General features: G+C 55.1%; 10 protein-coding genes across 10 annotated transcripts; 7 read left to right on the plus strand and 3 right to left on the minus strand.

Moving 5' to 3' along the window:
• Positions 1-37: 37 nt before the first annotated feature.
• On the plus strand, positions 38-4188 carry B0H18DRAFT_1112809 (SNF2 family N-terminal domain-containing protein; the record flags this gene model as incomplete). The annotated part of the gene is made up of 22 exons (XM_048032873.1): positions 38-340; positions 402-1097; positions 1146-1352; positions 1408-1418; positions 1471-1542; positions 1603-1726; positions 1780-1902; positions 1954-2125; positions 2183-2242; positions 2294-2319; positions 2378-2500; positions 2552-2705; positions 2758-2779; positions 2836-3046; positions 3103-3366; positions 3417-3477; positions 3532-3644; positions 3701-3710; positions 3762-3856; positions 3916-3969; positions 4023-4049; positions 4111-4188. 22 exons carry the CDS (start codon positions 38-40, stop codon positions 4186-4188), a joined length of 3006 nt encoding a protein of 1001 aa, XP_047901498.1.
• On the minus strand, positions 4067-5340 carry B0H18DRAFT_968309 (uncharacterized protein). The gene is made up of 3 exons (XM_048043485.1): positions 5154-5340; positions 5034-5099; positions 4067-4935 (listed from the first exon to the last, which is right to left on the minus strand). Exons 1-3 carry the CDS (start codon positions 5217-5219, stop codon positions 4390-4392), a joined length of 678 nt encoding a protein of 225 aa, XP_047901499.1. The 5' UTR covers positions 5220-5340; the 3' UTR covers positions 4067-4389.
• A 2130-nt stretch (positions 5341-7470) lies between these two features.
• On the plus strand, positions 7471-7901 carry B0H18DRAFT_968314 (uncharacterized protein; the record flags this gene model as incomplete). Its single annotated transcript, XM_048043486.1, has 1 exon — positions 7471-7901. A coding segment is annotated over exon 1 (426 nt), but the record flags the coding sequence as incomplete, so codon positions are not given.
• B0H18DRAFT_968319 (uncharacterized protein) lies at positions 7782-8415 on the plus strand. The gene has a single exon (XM_048043487.1). It carries the CDS (start codon positions 7947-7949, stop codon positions 8328-8330), a length of 384 nt encoding a protein of 127 aa, XP_047901501.1. The 5' UTR covers positions 7782-7946; the 3' UTR covers positions 8331-8415.
• A 734-nt stretch (positions 8416-9149) lies between these two features.
• On the plus strand, positions 9150-11829 carry B0H18DRAFT_968326 (acyl-CoA dehydrogenase). The gene is made up of 12 exons (XM_048043488.1): positions 9150-9296; positions 9360-9380; positions 9430-9520; positions 9586-9907; positions 9960-10065; positions 10116-10375; positions 10434-10488; positions 10541-10788; positions 10844-10979; positions 11041-11094; positions 11144-11221; positions 11324-11829. The coding sequence occupies exons 1-12, from the start codon at positions 9252-9254 to the stop codon at positions 11432-11434; spliced, it is 1527 nt and encodes a 508-aa protein (XP_047901502.1). The 5' UTR covers positions 9150-9251; the 3' UTR covers positions 11435-11829.
• Positions 11830-11933: 104 nt separating this feature from the next.
• On the plus strand, positions 11934-13290 carry B0H18DRAFT_968339 (cytidine deaminase-like protein). The gene is made up of 6 exons (XM_048043489.1): positions 11934-12008; positions 12071-12185; positions 12238-12342; positions 12403-12629; positions 12694-12770; positions 12846-13290. The coding sequence occupies exons 2-6, from the start codon at positions 12108-12110 to the stop codon at positions 12929-12931; spliced, it is 573 nt and encodes a 190-aa protein (XP_047901503.1). The 5' UTR covers positions 11934-12008; positions 12071-12107; the 3' UTR covers positions 12932-13290.
• B0H18DRAFT_925170 (mitochondrial carrier domain-containing protein) lies at positions 13291-14907 on the minus strand. The gene is made up of 6 exons (XM_048041618.1): positions 14750-14907; positions 14448-14683; positions 14312-14400; positions 14157-14255; positions 13759-14093; positions 13291-13702 (listed from the first exon to the last, which is right to left on the minus strand). The coding sequence occupies exons 1-6, from the start codon at positions 14789-14791 to the stop codon at positions 13472-13474; spliced, it is 1032 nt and encodes a 343-aa protein (XP_047901504.1). The 5' UTR covers positions 14792-14907; the 3' UTR covers positions 13291-13471.
• An 84-nt stretch (positions 14908-14991) lies between these two features.
• B0H18DRAFT_968351 (prolyl oligopeptidase) lies at positions 14992-18918 on the plus strand. The gene is given in 23 exon segments (XM_048043490.1): positions 14992-15073; positions 15147-15634; positions 15690-15762; positions 15817-15893; positions 15969-16061; positions 16118-16288; positions 16386-16497; positions 16575-16690; positions 16754-16851; positions 16918-17074; positions 17107-17112; positions 17168-17248; positions 17287-17422; positions 17471-17499; positions 17519-17598; positions 17659-17773; positions 17831-17862; positions 17912-17979; positions 18029-18117; positions 18183-18201; positions 18255-18386; positions 18437-18579; positions 18625-18918. 21 exon segments carry the CDS (start codon positions 15293-15295, stop codon positions 18577-18579), a joined length of 2169 nt encoding a protein of 722 aa, XP_047901505.1. The 5' UTR covers positions 14992-15073; positions 15147-15292; the 3' UTR covers positions 18625-18918.
• Positions 18919-19183: 265 nt separating this feature from the next.
• Positions 19184-20268, plus strand: B0H18DRAFT_23405 (uncharacterized protein). Its single transcript, XM_048037229.1, has 2 exons — positions 19184-19247; positions 19306-20268. Coding segments are annotated over exons 1-2 (792 nt in total). The 5' UTR covers positions 19184-19246; the 3' UTR covers positions 20097-20268.
• Positions 20269-22703, minus strand: B0H18DRAFT_23406 (uncharacterized protein). The gene has a single exon (XM_048037230.1). It carries the CDS (start codon positions 22418-22420, stop codon positions 20441-20443), a length of 1980 nt encoding a protein of 659 aa, XP_047901507.1. The 5' UTR covers positions 22421-22703; the 3' UTR covers positions 20269-20440.
• Positions 22704-23549: the final 846 nt, after the last annotated feature.

Raw genomic sequence — 23549 nt, forward strand, 5'->3', positions numbered from 1 at the left:
TCGCCCCTATCCAGTCTAGCTGTGACAATTCACAGGCATGCCTCGTCCAAGACGTACTACGCGCAGCGAGGCGTCAGTGTCGGTTACCCCAGCATCGGCGACAGTGTCCCCAGGGTTCAGCGCCAGAAGCTCCAAGCAGTCTACGCCCGCAACATCGGTAGTTGACGAGGTGGAAAAACCAGCAGCGCAGCCAAGAAGGTCCGCAAGGAAAAGTATTGTTGAGAGCAAGAAGCGTGCTAGAGAGACTGATGAGGAAGCCGAGGACAAGCCTAGCAAGACCGGCACGAAACGCAGAGTGGTCGCCCGCGAAGTTTACGTAGAAATTCAGGTTTCTCAGAAGGTATTCGTCGTAGCATTATTCATCATCGCACAGAATGAGCTGAGCCAGTTCGCGTCCATAGAAGTCTGCCGCCACTACTACCCAGTCATCCTCGAAAGGGGCTAGGCGGACGGCTGCCACCAAGACTCCTGCAGTCAAAGCTGAGGAGAGTGTCGACGAAGTCGGTGACAGCGAAGAAGACAGGGTTTCGATACTCGAATCCGACGACAGCGGCTCGGAGTACGAGGCCTCTGATATTGACAGTGCACCGGAAGACGCTGAGAGCGACAAGTCTATTGAGGACTACGTCGAGCCCGCCGTCAAAGATGAATACACGGCAGAGGGTATCGACGACGAGGACGTCATGATGGATGCTGCCATCCAAGCATCACTAGAGTCCGCTCGGCAGGACGACAGTCGTATCGCGGGCACGACAAGCGCTGGTGCAGGCTCGTCGAAACAGCGCCCTCCGGTCAACTCTGCAGCGGCCCTCCGAGCTGCTGCAGCGGAACGTCGCCTGGCCAAAGAACAAGATGGGGCATATTCCGGCGAAAGTCTATCTGAGCCTGCTGACTCCGAGGATGAGTTACCACTCGCAAAGAGCAAGGGTAAGGCGAAGGTTTCAACCGCGCTCCAAAAACTGGTCGACACCAGCGAGCCGAAATATATGACCCTTGCTCAGCGCAGGCACGCTCGCAAGTTGGCGAGGATGGAGAAGTCGCAAGTCAAGTCTGAAGAACAGAGGATGCGCTACAAACTCGGCCGCAAACTGACATACGTGAGTATGTAGCGATACATTAGGACGATTCGCTCACGTAGCGTGCAGGCCGAGAAGTCCACAATTGCGCTTCAGGTCCATCACCCGGAACTCAAGGACGTCTGGGGAAACCTAGAGAGACGCGTTGCCATTGTTGAACCGAAGAAGGCGAAACCGCCTGCCGGTATCAAAGTTACTCTACTGCCCTTCCAGGAGGAAAGTCTGTACTGGATGAGGGAGCAAGAGAAGGGCGAGTGGAAAGGCGGTATGCTCGCGGTCAGTACAAACGCCTTAGCCTTAGTTCGCGCGTGCTGACATGATACACTGCCAGGATGAGATGGGGTTGGTAGTCGTCGCCAAAAGTAGACGTTTCAAAACTGACCTTCCTTCACAGGATGGGCAAGACGATCCAGATGATAGCGCTGCTTGCATCAGACGCTGGCGTCAAGCCGAACCTTGTCATTGCGTTCGTCACTTATTCTTCATTAGTTAGCGCAATTGAACTCACAACGAACCGATGTTTCAGGCCGACCGTTGCCATCATGCAGTGGCGCAATGAGATTGAAACCCATACTGACAGTTTCAAAGTGCTTGTGTGGCACGGATCTTCCAGAGACACTAACGTCAAGACGCTCAAGAGTTATGACGTGGTGCGTTTCGGGACATGTTCGTCTGTCATTACATTTGTGCTCAAGTTGTACAGGTGCTCACCACTTACGCTGTGCTCGAGAGTTGCTTCCGCAAGCAGGAAAACGGTTTCAAGAGGAAGGGGAAGATCATTAAGGAGAAGTCTCCTGTGCACCAGGTCCACTGGCATAGAATCATCGTAAGCGGTAGTTCAATGTTTCGTGGCGCACTTGAACGAACTGGTCTGCAGCTCGATGAGGCGCATAACATCAAGGAGAGGTCGACGAACACGGCCAAAGCCGCATTCGAGTTACAGGGTACCTTCAGATGGTGTCTCTCCGGCACCCCTCTACAGAACCGTGTTGGAGAGCTCTACAGTCTTGTACGATTTCTCGGTGGCGATCCTTTTTCGTACTACTTCTGTGAGTCCCATAGCATCAGTCCAGCCAACGTCGACTGAGGAGTCTACGTGTCATCAGGCAAGTCATGTCCGTGCAAGTCCCTGCACTGGAGGTTCTCCGATAAACGGAGCTGCGATGGTAAGCCACCGACGCCAGCACGTATATCAGTAACGCTGATTTCGTTCCTAGATTGTGGACACAGTCCTATGAAACACGTCCGTGCCCCTTCAAGTTTAATCTGCAGAATTGTTTTGACGAAAGCTCGCCCTCTAGACCTGCTTGTGGAACAACGAGATTCTGACCCCTATTCAGAAGAACGGGATGGTAGGCCCTGGCGAAACCGCATTCAAGAAACTCAAGATCTTGTTGGACAGAATGATGCTGCGCAGGACAAAGGTACCACCGAGTTCGCGCTACGAGAATCGGTTGTCTTACGTTTCGCTCTAGCTGCAACGTGCGGATGACCTCGGTCTGCCTCCCAGAACCGTCATCGTGAGGCGGGACTACTTCAGTCCCGAGGAGAAGGAGTTGTATCTCTCACTGTTTTCCGACGCCAAGCGGCAGTTCAATACTTACGTCGATTCGGGTACCGTCCTGAACAGTACGTCTCGTCATCAAAACCCGTCTTCTCGGGTGCTGACATGCCCTTACAGACTATTCTAACATCTTCAGTCTGTCAGTGAAGCTATCGTTTCTCAGACCCGCACATCACTCAGTCGTTCATCATACAGACTCACTCGCATGCGACAAATGGCCTGCCATCCTGATCTCGTGCTGAGGAGCAAGAGCAATGCGGGGACCTTCTTGCAGGACGATCAAGGAGAAGCCACTGTTTGCCGGTTGTGCAACGAAATCGCCGAAGATGCCATCCAGGCGAAATGCAGGCACATCTACGACCGTGAATGTATCAAGCAGTACCTCAACACTGCCATAGAAGTCAACGTACGTATGCTCGCTCTGTGTTCGCACGGCGTGACGAGGCCTTACAAGTCGCACAGCCCGCGTGCCCCGTGTGCCATGTCCCCCTTACCATCGACTTGGACGCTCCTGCTCTCGACCTTGAGGAGAATGCGAAACCACGCCAGGGCATCCTCGGTCGTTTGGAGCTGGACAAGTGGCGGTCTTCTTCCAAGATCGAGGCGCTCATCGAAGAGCTGGACAACCTCCGACGACAGGACTGTACCACGAAGAGCATCGTCTTCAGTCAGTTTGTCAACTTCTTGGACTTGATCGCATATCGATTGCAGAAGGCTGGATTCGTCGTGAGTGTTCATGGAGCTGTTTTGATGCGAAGACTGACGGAACTATGCAGGTATGCCGTTTGGAGGGGACCATGAGCCCGCAGGCCCGTGATGCGACGATCCAACATTTCAGTGAGTACACATTAGGTCGTTGCTGGCAACAAACATGACTGACTGCGCATCCAGTGAACAACGTTCACGTCACGGTGTTCTTGGTCAGCTTAAAGGCCGGAGGAGTGGCGCTGAATTTGACAGAGGCTTCTCGTGTCTTCCTGATGGATAGCTGGTGGAACCCGGCGGTGAGTAGTCTTCCTCGGTCCGGTTGAAGTCATCGCCTGATTATCGTCTCGTGCAGGTTGAGTATCGTGAGTAGCCTGTGTTGCCTCCATGGGATAGTCTATTCATTTCATTTGCAGAGGCTATGGATCGTATCCACCGTTTGGGTCAACACCGACCTGTTGAGGTCGTCAAGTTGGTCGTTGAGGACAGCATCGAGAGCAAGATTGTTCAAGTAAGCATCCGTTGTTGTGGGCTATCATCACCAATGCTCAAAGACGTTGCCCGGATCAGCTGCAAGAGAAGAAGGCGGCGATGGTCGACGCCACGCTCTCAACGGACGATTCGGTGAGTTTCGTCGAAGCGGAACCGCAGGACGTGTTTCTGATGAATCGGCATAGGCTATGGGACGACTGACTCCGGAAGATGTAAGTATTGGTTCCTTGGTTTGCTGAAACTTGCCGCTTATCATGATTGGTTGTATCTCAGCTCGGCTTCTTGTTCAGGGTGAGTTTCATCCGTCTGCTCTACCATGACATCGTTGCTGATGATACATTGCAGCTCTGATTGCCCATCTTGAGGAAATATATGTCCAAAGAATGCTCTGCGAACCCTGTATACCGTCCATCTTTTGTAATGAGCCATGTCCATGTGCGTGCGCTGCTGTCGTGAGTATGTTAATGTTTCAATTATTGTCTATGGCGTATAGAACCATCCCCGATGAGAATTATATGCGAACTGTTTGGTCCACGGACAGCTACGTAACGCTCAGAAAATGCCAGGTACCAGCCTATACTTCGTCCTCTGCGCCCAAGAATCCCACTGTGTCCCAAACTCCGTCCGAAGTACTTCATCCTCTGCTGCAGTGCGTGCTATGACTCCAACCGGAATGATGGTTAGAGTGCCGAGCCAAAGACACCCTATCACTGCGCCCGCGGGCGTCGACCATAGCCTCAAGCTCTCGATCCAGTACGAACCCGGGCCCAGCTCCATGAGCGCTATGCCCATGAGCGCCGAAATGCTTCCTGTGTATGCTGGATGGCGGACGATGGCGTATGGCCCGGTTGTCACGAGCTGGTGCCCCTCGCGGAGGGCGAGCTCGAAAGTGAAGAAGCGACCGAGGTGTCGATAGCACATAGCCCGGATGAGGGCCCCCGATGCGAGAAGAAGCCAGCCGACGACGAACGCGCCGGTGAGGGCTACTTCCCTTCCTGAGCTGGACGTGTGCTCCGACGTCACGGGTCGGAAGTGCGCACGGCTGTACTGGAGGCTGATTTGCAAAGATTCGAGCGCGAAGGTGAGGACCATCGAGGGCTGGCGACAGGGTCAGTGAAGAATTCGATTTGCAGCTATGGAAGGCCGTACCAGGACAAGCAGGGGAGGCAACCATCGGATGATTGCCCTGAAACCACCGATTCGAGTCCTTTGAACTTGTTCTCCTCACATTTCTTGGGTGTCGGCTGAGGCGACTTGCCACACTGTACAACAACGTCAAATGGTGAGACGCACGCCACTGGCAGGAGCTCTAGGACGTACGATCGGGCAAAATAGACAGCGGATAGCAGCAACGGTATCTTGGCGAGTAGTGCGTCAACCATGTTAGCAAGAGAAGGGTCGCGGTGCGGTTTGTCAGTGACAGGAGCAACCCCATAGTTTATATATTGTCAGTGCACCCTGAGCCCGACGCCCTACAGGGCGCGGTATGTTGGCAGTGTAAAGTCAAAGGGCATAATTTGACATTTGTCCGATCGAATGGCGGAACACGCGCTTGGGAGACGTTCCGTGTCGGACGCAAGCAGCACTGCAAATGGTATCTGGCATGCCAAGTCGTCAAGATAGAGCCATACTGACAGGAGACTATCATTATGTGACGAGCTAGAATGGAGAGCGATCGGCCTCACCTCCTGCGGATCATCGGGCATTGCAATGCTATATGCCATTGGGTTCGGATTCCGGGACGGTGTCCCTGTCGTAGTGTCCCGGTCACTCGTCGGGTAGGTTATGAGAACAATATTGAACGACATGGAGATCGACCCATACACAGTCAGCGCACTCTGTCACTCTGTAGACTCCGATTGCATTACTGCCACATAGCTGTCCCTGGCCTTTGCTAACATCTTTTATTGGCGCACTATATGTGAAAGCTGTGGATTTCATATGGCTGGACCGTGCAAAACATCAGTTCCACATACTGTTCAAGACACTCTAATGCACCATGAACAAGACACCGACTGATGCTGCGACCGCCAGTCCTGGGCGCATCCATCGTCGTGAATGGAGGAGCATTGCAGATCCTATCGCAGACGTACGGCTCCGGGCTGTCGGAATAGTCAGTATGTCCATTGAAGTTAGTTGCCGTGCTGGTTTGCACCGCCAACAGCGGCTGGTATCGCCATTCCCGGGCAGCGCCTATGGTACGCCGGAAGGCCACAGTTCGATTTTGGACGCGGCTCGGCGCTATCCGCACCGGGATAGACGCCGGCCACCCACCGACGAGTTCAACAAAGCTACAGTTCACATACTCTTTCCGTGATCCGGAGGGACTCGCTACAACTGCAACTCCTATTGAGATGATGTTTTGAGGCATCAAGTGGCCTTGCAAGAAAATCGAAAATCGTCACTCTGAGTACGGTGGCGCAAACGGGGAATAAGCGCCCATCAAGTTCGAACGTAGCCGTAATAGATTATAGAGCTAATAAATATCTTAGCCCTCTGTTTTCGTACTAGCAGAAGCCCGTGCTACGCTACGGGAGCGTGTGCTTGCAAATTCAATCGTGCTATACATATAGTATGAGTTCGCAGAAATGCGGAATTGTTGCTCGAGTAGCTCGCTAACGTAGAACTTGAAGGCCACTCAGCCGCCTCCCTCCGGGAGTCGGCTTCGTGGCCATATTCATGGATTCCTCTGTATGAAAGTACTTACCCGGTGCTCGTAGAGCCTTGTGCGGCAGCTGGTCAATGGCGCCTCGTTGTGCGCCCTCGTCGCCGCAATGCGCCCATCTTCATCATCCTTATCCTCTGCATCATGGAATTCGTTGAGCTCCTCCTTCTCCGCCTATCCCTCCCGGCATACTCGTTCAGCAACACGACATTCGTCGGTGAGAGCGCATCGCCGTTCCCGAGTGGATGAAGTCCATTCACCGCCACTTGTTCCATTGCGAGGCTGAACGCAGGGTCCGAGAACATCGCTAGGTCGAAGGGCACCATCATCGGGCGCTTTCTTGTGTATTGCGTGCCATTCTGTGTGTTCTTCGCACTGCCACCACCCGCGTCGGGCTCGATCCCGAACGTGAGATCGTTCACCGTTGCTGCGAGGCGCGGTCGGTGTGTGTTGCTCGCGTCCTAGCCTTCCTAAGTCGCCGTCGCTGGTCTTTTTCTCAGCGCATGGGGTCCGAATTCGTTGGCCATGCGTGCGTGCCGGGCAGTTCTTCCCCGCCATCCGTTCGCTCCCGTCCGCACTCACCCTCCACCCGTCCTCTTTCTTGCTCGCCGCTATGCTCGCGCCCATGGTCTGCTCTTTGGCTGGGCTTGCATAGGGGACCCTTGCCCTGCGTGCTAGCGGTCCGCGGGTGTTGTGCTGCACGTTGCCGTGGGTTCACCGTCTACTCGCCCTCGCGCGTTCTTCCCTCACATATGAGTAGTCCGTTCGTCGGTCGCGTTTGCGTGCAGTGCATTCGCCCGGTGCGCCGCTCGCGGTTGATGTACGCATCGTGCTTCACATCGCCGTGCCCTGTGAGTGTAGTCAGTGCGCTCGCTCGCGTGCGTCTGCACTCACCTTTCCCCGATGTCTATCCTTACCTCTCGTGAACACAGTCCGTTCGTCGGTCACGTCTGCACACAGAGCATTGGCCTGCATGCTCGTGGTCGTCGTGCGTCTTGTGCCCGTGCTGTTCAAGTTTGTATTGCTGCACGTCACGCCCGCGAGCCCCTCGCCCTCGTTGTGCATGTCGTGGCCCACTTGTCTGCCCGCTCGCATGCCTGCGTACGCGTTCGTCGGCCGCGTCTGCGTGCACAGGGTGTTCGCCCACCGCGCTCACGGGCGGCGGTGGACGTGTGCGCTGTTGCCTGCCGCCTGCCCGCTCTCCCGCCCGCTCGCTCTCCCGCCCATCCACTTGCTTGCACATCCGATTGCCCGTCCACGCGTGCCCACTTGCCCACCATCTCGCCCGCCTGCCCACTGGCTCCGCGTGCGTTCGTCGGCCGTGTCTGCATGCTGGGCATTCGCCCGGTGCGCTCGCGGTCGGCGTGCGCATCGCGCTTCATGGCGCCACGGCGACTGCGCCCTGCGCCTGCCACATTCTCCCATCCGTCCGATTCCTTCGCTGATGCACCCGCGGTCCGGTCGTCGGCCGTGTTTATGTGCTGGGCTTATGCCCTGCGCGTTCACGATCAACGTGTGTTCTGCATGCCCCGGCCCTGCCGACCATAGCCCACGCCCGTTGTTAGCCAGCTCGCTCGCGTGCAATAATGGCACTCACCTTCGCGTCTGTTGCTCACGCGCTCGTCGGTCGCGTACGCATGCTGGGCACTTACCCTGCGTGCCCATCGTTCCGTCTCGGGCCTTCGATGAGCTTCACAGTGCCATTGTTGTTACGCTCGTGGTGGTGCTCTTACACACCCGAGCCCGAGCCAGGCCGTCGTGGATGAATATTGAATGGGTGGTGCCCACGGCGAGAGAGGGAGAGAGTGGCAGTGGCAGATTGGCATGAGGCAACGCCGCGAGCGATTCGACGGCCCGCACAGGATCAAGCATGCTTCCAAACTTAGAGGATTCGGCTAGGTCGAAGAGCGCAGCGAGTGTATGTACATGCCAGAGTACGTTCTAACAGTGGAGGAGTCAGGACAGTACTACTTTGAAACGACGCAAGGAGGTGGACGGCGCCCGGGCCTCGGGCATGGCCCGGAGGCCGAACCGCGTCCGTATTCGAACCGTGGCCTTCCGGCCGACCTTACAGCGCCAGTCCGAGTCACTCAGGCCTGTGCCAGCCGCGTGCCTGACCGAGTAGAGACGGTGCTTCCTACACCGATATTAGTGCACTTCACTTGATAGATGTTCTGGTATTGACAAGGCATGTACCTTAGCGTCCGCCTACTTCCGCACTTCCAAGGCAGTCAATGATGATGCATGATGTAGCGGTTGTGGTCACAGTCGGTGAACCACAAGGATTTCCGTATTTGGTCCTAGTAATTGCTTTGATCCGACTGGACAAGGCGAATCACATGCCCGGTTTGCATACTATACCGGGTCGGGATCTCGGCCGGGTTAGGTTGTTCGGTCAGTCGAGTACTCCGCGCCCAATTTTTGGTATAAACACGCAGTAAGTACATGAGCAGGTAGCTATAGATTGTGGGTATCTACTGGTATACTTCTTGTGCGGGGATTATCAGAGGGTCGGAGTCGAGCGATACTCAGGGGCCCGGCCGAGTAGGTACGGTGGCCGAGATCCCGACCCGATATAGTACTTACTTATGTCCGCATGATCGCGACTAGCGCTTGGCGTTCCCCGCAGCCGCCCCACGGGGAAGCATTCAAATATTCACTCACTACCGACTCACCGAGTCTCTCTCACGAGGCTCGAGCTACCTTCACAGTAGGCTTTGTTCGACATTGCGCCGCAGTTTTTACCAATATGTCGCAGGCATTGAAGTCGTTTACGCTTGAAGAAGTAGCGAAGGTGTGTTGTACGCGACTTGGTCACTGAGACGACTGAGCTAACGTGAACCGTCTATTGCATTAGCACAACAAAGAGGGTGATGTGGTACGTGGTTACGGCCGCCGTTCATACAATGGCTTAAAAGGTCTTGTAGTGGATTGTCATCGACTCCAAGGTCTACAACATATCCAAGTTTGCCAACTTGCACCCCGGAGGCACTGGCGTGCTCTTGACCGAGTCCATTGGTAAGCATCGGCTACGCCGTCTCCAGTCTCCCTTCGGTGAACCAGGTTTACCCGTGTAATCTTAGCTGGAAAGGACGCGACACAAGCCTTCTTTGGACTTCATCGACACGAGGTCCTCTTGAGGCCTCAGTACGCCCGGCTTCAGATTGGTACTGTAGCTGGCGAGGAGCCTGTCGTCAAATCTCTCGCTACGGATGAGGCGTCCCGGGTCCCATATGCCGAGCCGTCATGGCTCTCTGCTGGATACTTTAGCCCTTACTACAAGGACAGTCACAGGAGGTTCCAGCGCTCCATGCGCAAGTTCGCTATGGAAGTCGTGTACCCGGATGCCCTCAGGTGCGAAGACAACGGCAAGCGCATATCTCAGTCCGTTCTGGAACAGTTGTGGTGCGTACTGTGGAACCTGCACAATCATGCATTTGACTGACTTTTCGTGAAGTGCAATGAACATCCCTGCAATGCGACTCGGCCCCGGGAAGCACCTCCAGGGCCGTTCATTACTCGGAGGGGTCATATCTTCCGAGGAGTTCGACCACTTCCATGAGGTACGGTCTGTCATAGTACGCAATTTCAGAGGTGTGCTCATCACGAGCAGTTGATTGTCAACTTCGAACTGTCGCGCTTCGGCACTCGCGCCTACGTGGACGCGCTCCTAGCAGGCGAAGTCATTGGTCTACCGCCAGTGCTTAACTACGGGTCGCCGGAGCTCCGTGCAAAGGTGGTACCCGAAGTGCTCGATGGGAAGAAGTTCATCTGTTTGGCAATCAGCGAGGCATTTGCAGGAAGTGACGTGGCCGGTCTACAGACCAACGCGGTCAGAGAGGGCGATGAGTGGGTCATCACCGGTACCAAAAAGTACGTGCGCTCCGCAGTCAAGAGGATCAATCGTTGCAGCCATTGACCGCGGTGATAGGTGGATTACGAACGGAATGTTCGCGGACTACTTCACTGTAGGGTGCAGGAGCAAGGTACGCGGATCATTCTACTGAGCTGTCGGCTTACAATATATCCAATCCCTAGGATGGTTATGTCGTTGTCCTTGTTCCGCGATCCGACGATGTCTCGACTAAAGCTATCAAGACGGCCTATTCGTCGACCGCCGGCACTGCCTATGTCACATTTGAGAAGGCGCGGGTACCGGTCGCAAATACGTTGGGCAAGGTCGGACAGGGTTTGCAGGTGATCCTGAGCAACTTCAATCACGAACGATGGATGATCGTCTGTACGAGTTTGAGCGCACAACGAATGGTGGTGGAAGAGTGCCTGAAGTAGGTCTTCTGGATATGTTCTGTTTCAAGCTTCTGACCACCGTGTGGTTGGCAGATGGGTCAACCAACGGATAGTGTTCGGAAAACCGCTGAGCTCGCAAGCGGTCGTACGCTCGAAACTGGCAAGTATGATCGCACGGGTGGAAAGCGGCCAGGCTTGGCTCGAGTCCATCACCCACCAGATGAACAACGTGCGTTCAATTCGACCTGTGTCGTTTCATGTCAGTTTCCTGACGTCAAGGCTTCACGTAGATGGCATACGACGAGCAGTCCGACAAGTGGCCGGCCAGATCGGCTCTTGAAGCAGTACGCTATTCCTATTTCGCACCGGCATCTGCGGATTGATCGGGCTGAGCGTTCCGCGTTGTTGTGCAGGTTCATTACACGCACGGGCCGTGAGACTGCGGAAGATGCCACACAGATATTCGGTGGCGTCCATCACGGCAGGTGGCATGGGGAAGCTGATCGAGAACGTAAGTGGCCACTTGGTTCGCCCTCTGTCGTTCGGGATCTGAGCCGCGTGTCCGCTGCCCAGTTCCATCGCACATCACCGTACGACGCCATCCTCGGTGGCCAAGAAGATGTCCTTGGGGATCTCGGAGTGCGGCAGGCCATAAAGAAGATGCCCAAGGGCGCGAGGCTTTGATAGCTAGCTGGGAAGCTGCTGAGGGTCGTCCGCAATTCGCTCGCAATATCTTGCATGCCATCTTTGTGTTATCTTGCATATGTTTGGAAGCAGGCAATGGCAACGGTAGCTTTTGGCTGATCATCGGAACTGCCCATTCCGTCTAAGGCCACCCAGACCACGCAATACTATGGAAAATCGTGATTAAACGAGCCACTCTGCCAGCCTGGGCAGTGAACTTGAAGGTGGCCTGAGGTCCAGGAACTTCAAGTTGGTTTCGCTTTGCGTCTGTTCATATTGGTGCCAGATCCGATCCTACTAATCAGGACTTCAAGTTGTATGGCCTCAGCCTTGAGGCCTGAGGGAGTTCCTATATAGCCTCGGTAGTTCTCCGACACATCAGATTGGCCATGAATCATTAGCACTTACCACTGTAAGCATAGTAAAGTTGTGGCGCGCCGCGCGCCGACGGTGGCGTTACGGTCAATCATGGGCGCTTCATTCGGTTTGTTACAGTTTCGCAGCTTGGAATCATCTGCAGATTGTCATCATTCCCAGCCCAGTCGCGGTCGCTCATCATTGCTGTGGCGTGAAGGTAGTTCGATCAGTTATGTTTGTGTCTCTGCGGTAATTGATCACCATACTACGGCCTGTAAGAGGTCCTGCTTAGTTGTACTAAAGCCCTCCTCACCCGATGTCGGAAGCGGATGTTCCACCCAATGCGGATGCTAGGATTGAGCATTTGGACTGGATGAGGGAGGCGATGAACATGGTGACGAAATACCTACCATCTCCTCTACTGTATGGCTGAACAATGGCGACAGGCAGAGGAAGCCCTGGCGGCTACTGAAGTGCCCGTGGGGTGCATTTTCGTAAGAGACGGAAGAATCATCGCTAGAGCACGTAACCGCACCAACGAGCTGCGTAATGTAAGATTTTCCATCCTCCGGAGCCTCCTGCGTATCGACTGAGTGCCCCTCCACGCTTAGGCAACGCGGCATGCTGAGTTGGAAGCGATCGACGAGATTCTTGCGGATAGGACGCTCACGCCTACCGTGACTCGGTACCCGCTATCGGAGACGACGCTCTATGTGACGGTCGAGCCCTGCATTATGTGCGCCTCCGCCCTTCGACAGATGGGCATCAAGGAGGTCTTCTATGGGTGTGAGAACGACCGGTTCGGGGGCTGCGGGAGCGTCCTCGGTGTGAACAGCAAGTGAGCGCGCGGTGCACTGAACTCCTTTCGTGGTCGGGCTCCTCACCAGATGACGCGCATCTAGACTGCCGCACCCACAGCATGCGCCGTACAAGGCGAACGGCGGATATCTGCGAGAAGACGCGATCATGGTTCTGCGACGTTTTACATCACCGAGAACACCAATGGTAAGGAGGCGGTACGGTCGGCGTCCAGTGCTGACGACATGTCTATTAGCACCAATACCTAAAACAAAGGGGAACCGAGTATTGAAGACAGACATCCTTCCGCGAACGTCTTCCCGGACCGAAGACCAGTATTAATGCTATCATCCATGCTCGCGGTAGCAACTGTATGGACGTGCAACACCGAATCGCCGTCGCTCCACAAACCGAGAGCATTCTCTCGACTAAGTTCATTGGCTAGACTTCATCTCAGCTGCTACATGGCATTCAAGTACCCTACAATAGCCGGACAGGTACACCTGCCTTCTCCAAAAGTCTGCATGCAGCACCCTTCGATCCTATCAGGAGGTCCGATGCACTGTGGAACGCCCACGGCTGTCGCAAACACAATTGCATATCGGTAGCTTAATATGCCCCGGTGGTTGGTGGCCCCAGGCAGTAGGGAGGGATCCTGTGCACTGGCAGCATATACTTAGACCGTGCTTCAAGCTTCACACATGGTAGAACTCCTCGGTGCGATTACTACTAGACTAGGGTAACATATATGGACGACAAATCTAGAGATAGGAATCTATGCATGCACTGTTCGTAAGCAGCCGTGATTTTTTTGCAGTCAACAACACGCCGCCGGTGCCTAGCTCCGTGCCGCTGATCGTGGCACTTCAGTCCAGCCAGGTCTCAGCTCATCCTGCTTTCCTCGATCGCACGTTTCCGCTGCTCCCCTCGAACTGCGGTCGTGCGCAGGAGCCAAGCGAGGTTCTCGTACACAACGAACGTGACGCATGTCCCAGGCAAAACTCGCACCAGGTTGGTGCCCAACCCTCGGTAAAATCCGCGAAACCCTTCCTCGGCAAAGGTGCGCTTGATGCAAGCTCGTATTGTGGGGTACAAATGAGCCGTCGCATTGTTCTATTGTCATGCTCAGCCCTGGTTCTTTAATGGGATTCGCATAGTGAGATACCGACCTGTATTCGAGATCGGACTACTTGATACGGGTATGTCAGTGACAGGGCCCAAAGCTTGCTGGCACCTGACATGATCGTATATGAGGTGTTTGACTGTGTGGTGCGCGTCAGAAGGGCTAGACCTCCGCCAGGGAACCTTACCAGTTTGTCGTCAGCTGGCTTGAATTGCTTGCCGGCTTTGGCGAACTGTTTTCTTTTGCGCTCGAACCCCCATTCTTTCATCTTCTCGTATGCCATGAACTGCATTGCACCGTTGCTTACGCCGAAGAGTGCCAATGATGTGCCCCGATATAAACCGCGTATGCCTTCCGTCCGATGAATGGTCTTCAGGCCGTCTCAAGGGTATAAGTCAGCGTCATGATTCACAGATAATATACGGGAGGGAAGTGAAGACTTACCCCAAAGACCTCGGTAAGACTGCGGAGTGTCCGGCCTCGTGGTAAACATCCTCACTTTGACGACCCATATGGGATTTGTCATGACGGCCGTCACGGCACCTGCGGACGCAAACATTAGAATTTCGAGTACAGAAGAGCTTCCAAAGGCTGCGAACTCGCTTCCGCAGAATATAGCAGATAAGAGCCAGAGGAAAGTTTGTAATTCGGATCCCCTCCGGTGGCTCGGTTCTTGAGCATGTTGTAACTTTGCGGCTGTCAGAGACAGTATGCATTTGGTATGGCGGTACTCACAACAAGAAGTACAACCCCCAGCTGGAAGCATTGCCCGTGATGTTGGGGCCCACACCTCTATAGAGGCCTCGCCATCCCTGCTGGGTCTTGATGTCCTTGAGCGACAGCCAAATCTGTTTTCCGAGGCCGCCTCGCGGCTTGTCAGTCGCTACTTGGAATTTGATTTTGAGGAGGTCCAAGGGGTGCATGCACAGCACCGCGACGACACCGGCTCCCAAGCCAGCAAATGCATGGTCCTAGAATGCAGCGAGGCGTGCGGTCGTGAGACACTGTAGTTAAGCACATGGAAACGAGCTGCTTACTATCGCGGGTGTAGGGAAGAAACTGGGAGATTGCTGCGACATGCAAACCCGGTGGGCAGGCTAATGGGATGCAGCGCAGTGGTGGGGAGCGGGCGACATCCAGTTGAGCGTGGCGAGCGACTCGGAAACGAGCGCACAATTTCGCCCCGCGTCATCTGTCGCCAAAAGAGGCAATAGATAAGATAAGATGCGCTCTCTGAGTGGACGGCCCTTCGCGCGAACCGGGGCAGGCCAGTTCCTGTTCCGCGCCAGCTGTCAGCGAAACACACTGACTCGCGTACGGAGTCGCGTCCAGAAAGTGTGTCGGCCAACAACGTTGACGAGGTGTGTCATGTCTTCCATGATGCGAGCAGCACGTCTGTATTCACCCGAATCACAACAACATCATGTCTTGTAGCGTATATCGGCGCGTATGAATATCGAGTCACGCCGCTGATCTGGGTCTGCCAAGTTGGGATTCAGGTGGAGATTATACCTGGTCCTGTCCCTCGGAGAAATCGATGTTGATTCACGCCCAGATAGAGTCGATAGACAGCACATGCTATGCGTGGTGCTCTCTTACATGCTCCGACCGCTCTCGGGTTCTTAAGACGCGCCTTGCGAGCCAATTTACACACCACGTCCGTCCGAGCCATGCCACCACTCACCCCATGGACCCCCAACCGCTACCCCCAGTCTCGTCGCTCGGACCACATTGATGTGTACAAGAGCGACTCCAAGGGCGAAGTCCGCGTCCCCGACCCCTATCAGTGGCTTGAGCAACACTCCGAGGAGACTGAGCAGTGGGTGAACGCCCAAGAAGCGTTCACGCGAGCATACTTGGATCAGAACCCAGAGCGACAAAACCTTGAAGACGAGATCAGGCAAAATGAAAAGTTCGCCAAGGTATGCACTGCCGAGGGTTGGTGGTCGACATTCATACACTGAATTGTCGCCTTAGTTCTCCTCTCCCAGCCTGAAATATGACAACCGTTGGTACTGGTCCTACAATTCTGGCCTGCAGGGCCAGCACGGTGCGTAGTATCTCATTGGCTATCGCGGAGCACTGATGCGGCATTTCTGCTCAGTGATCTTCCGCTCCAAGGATGAGACCCTTCCAGACTTTAATAAAGACATAGGTCCAGGCGGAGAAGTATTCTTCGACGTGAGTACCTGATAGCGTGTCGTGTGCTAATATCTCCGGATTATTGATCTAAGTACGTTCTGTGGGACCCGATAGCCGAATCTTCTAACCACAGATGGGTCGGCGGCAATAGCCGGTACTGCTTTCTCTCGCTCAGGAGAGCTTTGGGCATATGGTATTTCACGTTCCGTGAGTAACCATGTGGTCACTTTGCCACAGCTGCTACAGCTCACGCAATCTAACAGGGAAGTGACTTCTTCACGATATACGTCCGACCGACGTCTGCGCCCTTCGCATCGAAGGAGGGTTCGGACGTGCACCCTGTGCATACCGAGGGCGCGCTGCCAGATGAAATTCGTTTCGTCAAGTTCTCAGCCATCACGTGGACAGCGGACTCGAAAGGATTCTTCTACCAGGTTAGTGCATAGTGTTTATGATGGCGTCTGTTCAGCGACATATCGACTGTGCATCAAGGAGTGGAGAGCGCGAACGTTGATACGTGACATCGTTTAGCGTTTCCCCACGAGAGAATCCCATGGATCTGCAGATGAGGACAAGGCCGGCACGGAAACGGACATGGACAAGAACGCAATGCTGTATTACCACCGTATCGGCACCGCTCAAGGTAGGTGGTCCCACCTGCTACAACACCAGTACTACTCTGTGTTTACCTCAGTGCTCATGCACTCTATCATCTTGTAGCGGAGGACATTCTTGTGGTCAAGGATGACGCGCATCCGGAATGGATGTGGCATGTAGAAGTCTCAGAGGTGGACGGACGTTACTTGATCCTCTCCGTCAGCCGGGACACTGCGAGGGTATGCAGAACTTCCTTCGAGTGCCTCTGCCTCCTTTCTGACAACTCATACGTGGCTCTTCAGAAAAACCTCATGTGGATAGCGGACCTCGAGAAGAACACCATTGACCAAAACATCAATTGGGACAAGCTCGTCGACGACTTCGATGCGGAGTTCAACTAGTATGTCTTTCCCGGGACATTGTGTCGTTCAGAAGATCCGGAGCACTTGCTGATGTCTCAAATCAGCATCGCAAACGACGGCACGAAGTTCTATCTTATTACGAACAAGGATGCACCTCAGTATAAGCTCGTCTCCGTGGATCTCGCTGACCCTCCAGAGAAGCGAGTCTTCCGCGACGTCATCCCCGAGGACAAGGACGCACACCTCGAGGACGTCCGCGCGGTGAACCATGACTATTTTTCGTCTCATACAAGCGCAACGTGTGTGCCCTACCTGTCTTCATTCATGTCATGCTAAATATAATGGATCATACAGGTCGTAGACGAGATCTACGTGTACGACATGTCGGGCAAGCGGCTTTCCCGAGTCGGCGCAGACCTCGTCGGGGCCGCGCGGGTCCGGCCAAGCGCCAGCATTCGTGGTTCTTCGCCCAGCTGATTGGCTTCACGAACCCCGGGATCGTCGCGAAGTACGACTTCACTGAGAAGGACGAGGCGAAGCGCTGGAGCGAGTACAGGAAGACCATCGTCACCGGCCTGAACTCTGACGACTTCGAGGCGAAGCAGGTTTGTAGCCCAGCGAATGTCTCCTTAACTTTGTCGACTGATCTACTACTAGGTTGGTATAAGAGCAAAGACGGTACAAAGGTCCCATGTTTGTTGTCAGGCACAAGGACACAAGTTCGACGGGACAGCACCTGCTTTCCAATACGGTGAGCAAGGCAGTAGTAAGTGTGGTTGTCCAGCGTAATAGCGTATGAATTCCAGGCTACGGCGGCTTTGCCATTGCCGTCTCACCTTCTGGAGCTCATCCATCTTGACCTTCATGCAGAAGTACGGGGTTGTCCTGGCGGTGCCTAATATACGAGGTGGCAGTGAGTTCGGCGAGGACTGGCACCTGGCTGGCACAAGGGAACGCAAGGTCGGTGACTGTCAAAATTCGTTATGCCCTCATGGATGTTAAATGCGTCTGCTCTAGCACAACTGTTTCGACGACTTCATCGCAGCCTCGTGAGTACAAGCATATGTCTATATTAAACTGTCTGACCTAGTATTGAAGGGAATACCTGGTCGAGAACAAGTACGCCGCACGAGGCAAGATTGCGATCAACGGTGGATCAAATGGAGGTGTGTCCCTCCTGGGTGAGTGAGGGTGGCATGTATTCATTTCTTGTAGGTCTCCTCGTGGCCGCTTGCGTGAACCGCGCACCCGAAGGGCTCTTGGGTGCTGCCGTTGCCGAAGTGGGTGTACTTGACCTCCTGAAGGTAAGTTGCAACCCAATTCCGGATATGATACCCGATTATTAATGCCTCAACGCCGTCGGTGTCAGTTTGCCGACTTCACCATCGGTTAGTCGCGACACGAGTCGAGTATCGCATTTCCCTCATTGTTCACCCCGTAGGCCGCGCCTGGACTTCCGACTACGGCGATCCCCATGACCCACACGACTTCGACTTCATTTATCCGCTATCTCCTCTGCACAACGTTCCGAAGGACAAGGTGCTTCCGCCAACAGTGCTGCACACTGCCGACCGTACGTTTTACTTCATGCTGTTGCCTATCTCGCTTACCAGACGATAACAGACGACGACCGAGTGGTGCCATTGCATTCATTCAAGCACGCGGCAACGTTGCAGCATACGCTGCCGAACAACGCGCATCCTCTGCTCATACGCATAGATACGAAGGCGGGACACGGTGCCGGCAAGTCTACCGACAAGAGGTGAGTTGATTTAACCCCATCGTCCTGTCGGTAGTCTGAACGGTCGCAGGATCAAGGAAGCGCGGACCGCCTCGGCTTCATAGCTCAGTCGATGGGACTGGAGGCAAAGCGTGGTTAGCCGTGCACTTAGGTTGCCTGTGGATGTCGTCATGTTAAACAGTTCTGTCTCAGGAAGTACGTTGGATCACCGACTATGAGGTATCGGAGGACACTGCGAGTTTAAATGCGAGGAATTTACGGCTCTTGAGATATTGAAACCCCATTTGTGTACGCTTGAAATGAACGGCTGTGCCTCATATTCTTGCGGGCCATTCAAAGACAGTACAGATACATAAGGTCTACTCACCAGTCACAATGGGAGCTTGTCATCGGTGTGCAATGCACTCTAAAAGCTGCCACAACGATTTGCAACCGGCGGATTGACCCATGATATCAATTTGCGCAGCATATTTCCATCTGGATTTACATCTATGTAGTACAAATCAGGAACAGATGATTTGCGGCTGGTCGTCGAGGAATCGTCGAGGCGGGAGCAAGGCGGGAGTCTCCCCGAGAGCAGGATCTGAGATCGGACGAATAGACGCAGGCGTTGACTTCCAAATGTAGGAATCAAGCGTAACGTGAACTCGTAAGCACGCAAACATCTCCTCGACGGTGCTGACCGGGGCTGCAGTACGTTGTCCATGTATGTTGCAGTGAACCATACTGACCTGTTTCTCTGCATCGCTAGTGCCAATGAGCTTGAGCATCTTACGACTTGCCACACGCGGGTTGTCGCGCCAAAACGTAGTCCACCCCTTCCGCGCCAGACCCATCGCCTCGACATCCCGGCTTGCACACACACCTGCACAGAGCGACAAGAACAAGCAGTCGTCACCCCTTCATTCACGGAATGAGAGGATTCCTTTCCGCGTCGTCAGGGTGGTGCACGAGGAGACCGGCCGTCTGAGCGACGAATGGGTCGCCCTCTCGGACATCCTCCAAAACCTCAAGCGGAAGGAGAATTACGTCGAGCTCGTCGCCCTCAATCCCGATCCCGTTGTAAAGATAATCAAGTCAAGGGATGTCTACCTCAAGATGCGTGCACGGGCGGAGAGGAGGAAGGTGAGGCGAGAGCAGAAGGAGGTGCAGATGACCTGGGCCATCTCCCCAGGAGACCTTGCGCACAAACTGGCGAAGGTCAGGGAGGAGCTGGAGGCGGGGAACAGAGTGGACCTGGTGTATATGTCCAAGAGTGGGCAGCCTAAACCCACACCAGAGCAAGTGGAGGCTCAGGCTGCGGAGACGGTGAAGCTGCTAGAGGACGCAGGCGCGGAATGGAAGCCGCGCACTACGACGAAGACGACTCTCATCATATCCTTCCAAGGTCACAACGAGCCTGGAGCCGCGGCCGACACCGCGGAAAGTCTCAAGGCACAGATGAAGGAAAAAGCGAAGAAGAAATCGGAGCGGCGGCAGAAGGAGTTGATGAGACAGACGAAGTACCAGAAGCCGGAGCAACCATCATCTTCAGCTTCATGATATACATGTACTCATGCCCATCACATTTGCCCTACATATTACATTAGAAACAGTACATCTACTTATTAGCTGCATTCAGACGACGGTGCAACTTAGTCCGACGGCGACGACGAAGAGGCAATCCACGGGTTTTGATAGTGACGAAGGCATGAGGACGGAACCGTGTGCGCTGCGCTGAAGATGTATAAGTGCCACAATTCTGGCGGGTGTTACAGATGCCGTTGAGTCAATGATCTTGTCCCAGTGTCCGATGAAATTGGCACGGAAGCCAGGCGGCACCGGCAGGCCTGCCTTAACGATGTCGCGCACTACCTCCTGGAGGGCGGATGTCCAGCCTTGCCCCTTTACGCCTTCACGCTGGTGCCGGTGCCACGCCGAGCGCAGATAGCTGCGCCAGAAACGCGGAGTCGTACGCCCGGGTCGCGGGGCCGTGTTGAACTGCCGGCCGAAGAGGTCGAGTGCCTCGATGAAGAACCGCTCATCGGGGGTAGGGAAATGTCCCTTCCACTCCCGACGAGGCTTCCGCGTCTTCGCCATGCCAGTAGTGACCGATAGAGCGACAGTCCAGCAGAGACCATGCACCGATGCAGGAGCCCAGCGACGCTCCGTAGACGTCTGCGCCTCTGCGAGTACTTCGGCAAGTGGAGCTTCTGCATGGTGGTCACGAACGCCGCCCATCCAGGAATGACGCCTCTGAACAGTGGCACCCACTTGTCGTCACCCTGCCTGAGAGCCTGGTCCGACGAGGCTTGTTCACGTCGGCCACGAGAGATGGCTCTGTTTGCCTCCTGAGCGTAGCAGCGCATCATCGAGGTGTACGCATGCACAGGAAGACACCAAGGCTCCACGTCCGGAACAAAATTAGGCACCCAACTGGCCTGCTCCGCCTGCTTGGCCAGCAGCCACACCCTCTCAGCGGCACCCGTCTTCTTCGCCTTCGCCAGCGCATTGAGAAGTGCGGAGTATACGTGCGGCCCGTGGCGAACTGCCCGCCTCAGATACCGCTTCCTCAGTCTCGGAGGCAGTGGGCTTCGCCGTCGGCTATCGTCCGTTCTCCCCCAAGTAGGATGGTCCACGATAGCTAGCTCGGGCATCATGCGGAAAAGGACATTTGCGATGACACCGGGCTTCCCGGTCGCAGTGACGTGGGTAACGTACTCAGCAAGCGTGCGTGCGTTGACAGGGACATCGACGGGCGCATTGACGAAAGCCTCTGGGACTTCCCAATCTTCTTCGTCTAGCCGCTGGAGTACTCTCGACTGTCGTGCGCCGGGTGGAGGAGCCGGACTGCTTCTATCACGGCGAAGTGAGCTCGACTGTTGCCGATATGCGGGAACAGTCGGGGGGTCCACGGCGCTGCATTGCGAGACACTTGAACGGCCAACGTTCATAGCGGTGGTTGAGCGGCCTTTGGCATCCCGTCCTAGCAATCCTGGCCAAGGGACAGACGGACGAGACGGCAGAGCTTCCTTCCAAGACGATTGGAACGCTTCTGGATGCGAGTTATGCAGCCAAACATCCTGACCCTTGGTACCAGCCATGTTCGGAGCAGTACTCTCCACCTCACTCGCAGGAGCGGACCACTCGCAGCGCTCTCGAAGGGCGCGCAGAGCAAGGTCCGTTATGTCCTGTCTTCGCGTGAGGGTACCAGCACGGATCAGCGTGTTGTACGTGACGATGGTAGGCTGTATCGGTGGCTTTCGCTTGCAGCACATATGGTCCAGAATGCTGGCAGCGAGCGCAGGCGAGAGTCGATGTCGTAAGGCGTAGAACAGGAGAGCATTGTAGGATCCGATGTCAAGGCGAGGAGGACGGTCCAGCGGCTCGGGCTTCGTGAGGGAGTGTATCAGACGCATAAGCACGCTGTGGAAGTACTGATACGCCTTGACACGGACTGGCTTGTTAGAGCGGTCCAGGATCCAGACGTGGTGATCCGTCTTCGGACAGGAGTAGAGAGAGTGTACCAGAGTGGAGATCCTGTCTGTCGGTAGCTGGCCTGTGTCTAGCAGCATGGCTAGGTTCGCCAGGGCTTGGAGGGCTGGGGCTAAGCGATCGTCGCCGTCCGCTTCAGCGGGCGGCGGCGCTTCTACAGCCTTGTCTATCTCCCGAAGAACACTGTTCATAGTGTCCACTGCGGTGCGCGACAACCGGAATGAGTAGTCTCGTTGTATAGGTACGAATGGGGAGCATCCATCCGGACACAACGGCGTAGAATTCGCATCGACGGCTGCCTGCTCCGCAGAAGCATCACGCGCTTTCTGGACCTCCAAGGACTTGAAGAACAGCACGACCAACAGGGTCCCCATGATGATCTCGCCATGCATGACGAGATGTTTGATCAACTGTTCGTAGCCGTGTTATACTCCTGTCGACGCTGACCCCACATCCGAGCGTGCAGCATGAGTTTGACGGCGGCTCTCGTGCACGTATCAGAAACATCGCTGCTGTGGATTTTGAAGACGTTTTCGCCGTCGGGGGCCTTTTTGCGCAGACCACGCATCGCCGCGCCGGCCAGAAGAATACCGAGGGGCTTGGACGGTGTTTGGGTAAGGGAGTGGATGATAGAATTGAAAGTCGCAGGCCGGATGTGGATACCACAGTCCTGCAGGATTTGAGCGTATGAAGAGGCCCTTTTCCCGAGACCGGCGCGGACGAGACCATGGAGGAAAACATGAGCGGATAGACGGGGAGAGACGGGTTGCCCGAAATCTATGGGCGGTGCTGGTGATGCAGGAGAGCTGGACTTGGAATTGATAAGTTTGTTTCGTACTGATTCGGGGTTGTGGGACTCCAGCAGGGAGTTGATGAGGTAGAGAGCGTCTCCGTACTTGCGGTTCTCCATGGAGAGTCGGACAGCTTGCGCTGAAGCACGAGAGATCTGACCTGCCGTCAACGCCTGTAGGAAGAGGCGAGGCTGCGTCTCCTCGGGTGGAGGCTGATCGACTGCATTGGCGGGTCCATGCGGTGCTGGCCGGTGAGCGAGAGCAGTTGCTCCGCTGGTGAAAGTGGTCGTGAAGAAGGAAGCGGCCTTGTTGCCAAAATGCGGCCTACAAAGTGCACTTCGTCTGAAGCTTGCTGTGCACAGTCCGAGCTGTCGTGAGTGTATTGCAGGGTGACGGTGGGCGACGGTGTGCAGGAAAGCATTGGCCGATGATGTCGACCAATTACATAGCATGTGCCTCGCATTACTGCGGTCCCGCTGTGAGCAACTACATCACGGTCACCGACAACACACATACCAGGTCTACCTGAAGCTCCGATTAGAGAGCAGCGCACTGCAAAGCGGGCACTACTGCAGCGGACAGCGGACGAGGTGGTCGACGCTCTGAACAGGTCGCCGGCGTTTGCCCGGGCCCAACCAGACGGCCCGAGAGCTCAACAGACCGGCCGGCTCGTCTCATTTGTAGGATCCTTTCTCAACCGCTTCTGATCTCACTTAACCATCGCTTTCAA

This window comes from Fomitopsis serialis (assembly GCF_022376445.1).
Source record: "Fomitopsis serialis strain Sig1Antser10 chromosome Unknown B0H18scaffold_1, whole genome shotgun sequence".
Lineage (NCBI taxonomy): Eukaryota > Fungi > Basidiomycota > Agaricomycetes > Polyporales > Fomitopsidaceae > Fomitopsis > Fomitopsis serialis.

Bases quoted from the DNA above. Each gene is read 5' to 3' on its own strand.
- B0H18DRAFT_968309 (XM_048043485.1), bottom strand. From the start codon at position 5,219: ATGGTTGACGCACTACTCGCCAAGATACCGTTGCTGCTATCCGCTGTC. The intron at 5,100-5,153 runs GTCCTAGAGCTC...GTTGTTGTACAG, and splicing joins TCTATTTTGCCCGATCGTAC to TGTGGCAAGTCGCCTCAGCC. The intron at 4,936-5,033 runs GTGGTTTCAGGG...CCCTGTCGCCAG, and splicing joins AGTTCAAAGGACTCGAATCG to CCCTCGATGGTCCTCACCTT.
- B0H18DRAFT_968319 (XM_048043487.1), top strand. From the start codon at position 7,947: ATGCACCCGCGGTCCGGTCGTCGGCCGTGTTTATGTGCTGGGCTTATG.
- B0H18DRAFT_968326 (XM_048043488.1), top strand. From the start codon at position 9,252: ATGTCGCAGGCATTGAAGTCGTTTACGCTTGAAGAAGTAGCGAAG. The intron at 9,908-9,959 runs GTGCGTACTGTG...CTTTTCGTGAAG, and splicing joins TCCGTTCTGGAACAGTTGTG to TGCAATGAACATCCCTGCAA. The intron at 10,376-10,433 runs GTACGTGCGCTC...CCGCGGTGATAG, and splicing joins GTCATCACCGGTACCAAAAA to GTGGATTACGAACGGAATGT.
- B0H18DRAFT_968339 (XM_048043489.1), top strand. From the start codon at position 12,108: ATGTCGGAAGCGGATGTTCCACCCAATGCGGATGCTAGGATTGAGCAT. The intron at 12,630-12,693 runs GTGAGCGCGCGG...ACGCGCATCTAG, and splicing joins GTCCTCGGTGTGAACAGCAA to ACTGCCGCACCCACAGCATG. The intron at 12,771-12,845 runs GTTTTACATCAC...CATGTCTATTAG, and splicing joins CGCGATCATGGTTCTGCGAC to CACCAATACCTAAAACAAAG.
- B0H18DRAFT_925170 (XM_048041618.1), bottom strand. From the start codon at position 14,791: ATGTCGCAGCAATCTCCCAGTTTCTTCCCTACACCCGCGATA. The intron at 14,401-14,447 runs GTGAGTACCGCC...ACAGCCGCAAAG, and splicing joins TGGGGGTTGTACTTCTTGTT to TTACAACATGCTCAAGAACC. The intron at 14,094-14,156 runs GTAAGTCTTCAC...TATACCCTTGAG, and splicing joins GTCTTACCGAGGTCTTTGGG to ACGGCCTGAAGACCATTCAT.
- B0H18DRAFT_968351 (XM_048043490.1), top strand. From the start codon at position 15,293: ATGCGTGGTGCTCTCTTACATGCTCCGACCGCTCTCGGGTTCTTAAGA. The intron at 17,249-17,286 runs GTCCGGCCAAGC...TTCTTCGCCCAG, and splicing joins ACCTCGTCGGGGCCGCGCGG to CTGATTGGCTTCACGAACCC. The intron at 17,774-17,830 runs GTCGGTGACTGT...CGTCTGCTCTAG, and splicing joins CTGGCACAAGGGAACGCAAG to CACAACTGTTTCGACGACTT.
- B0H18DRAFT_23406 (XM_048037230.1), bottom strand. From the start codon at position 22,420: ATGCATGGCGAGATCATCATGGGGACCCTGTTGGTCGTGCTGTTCTTC.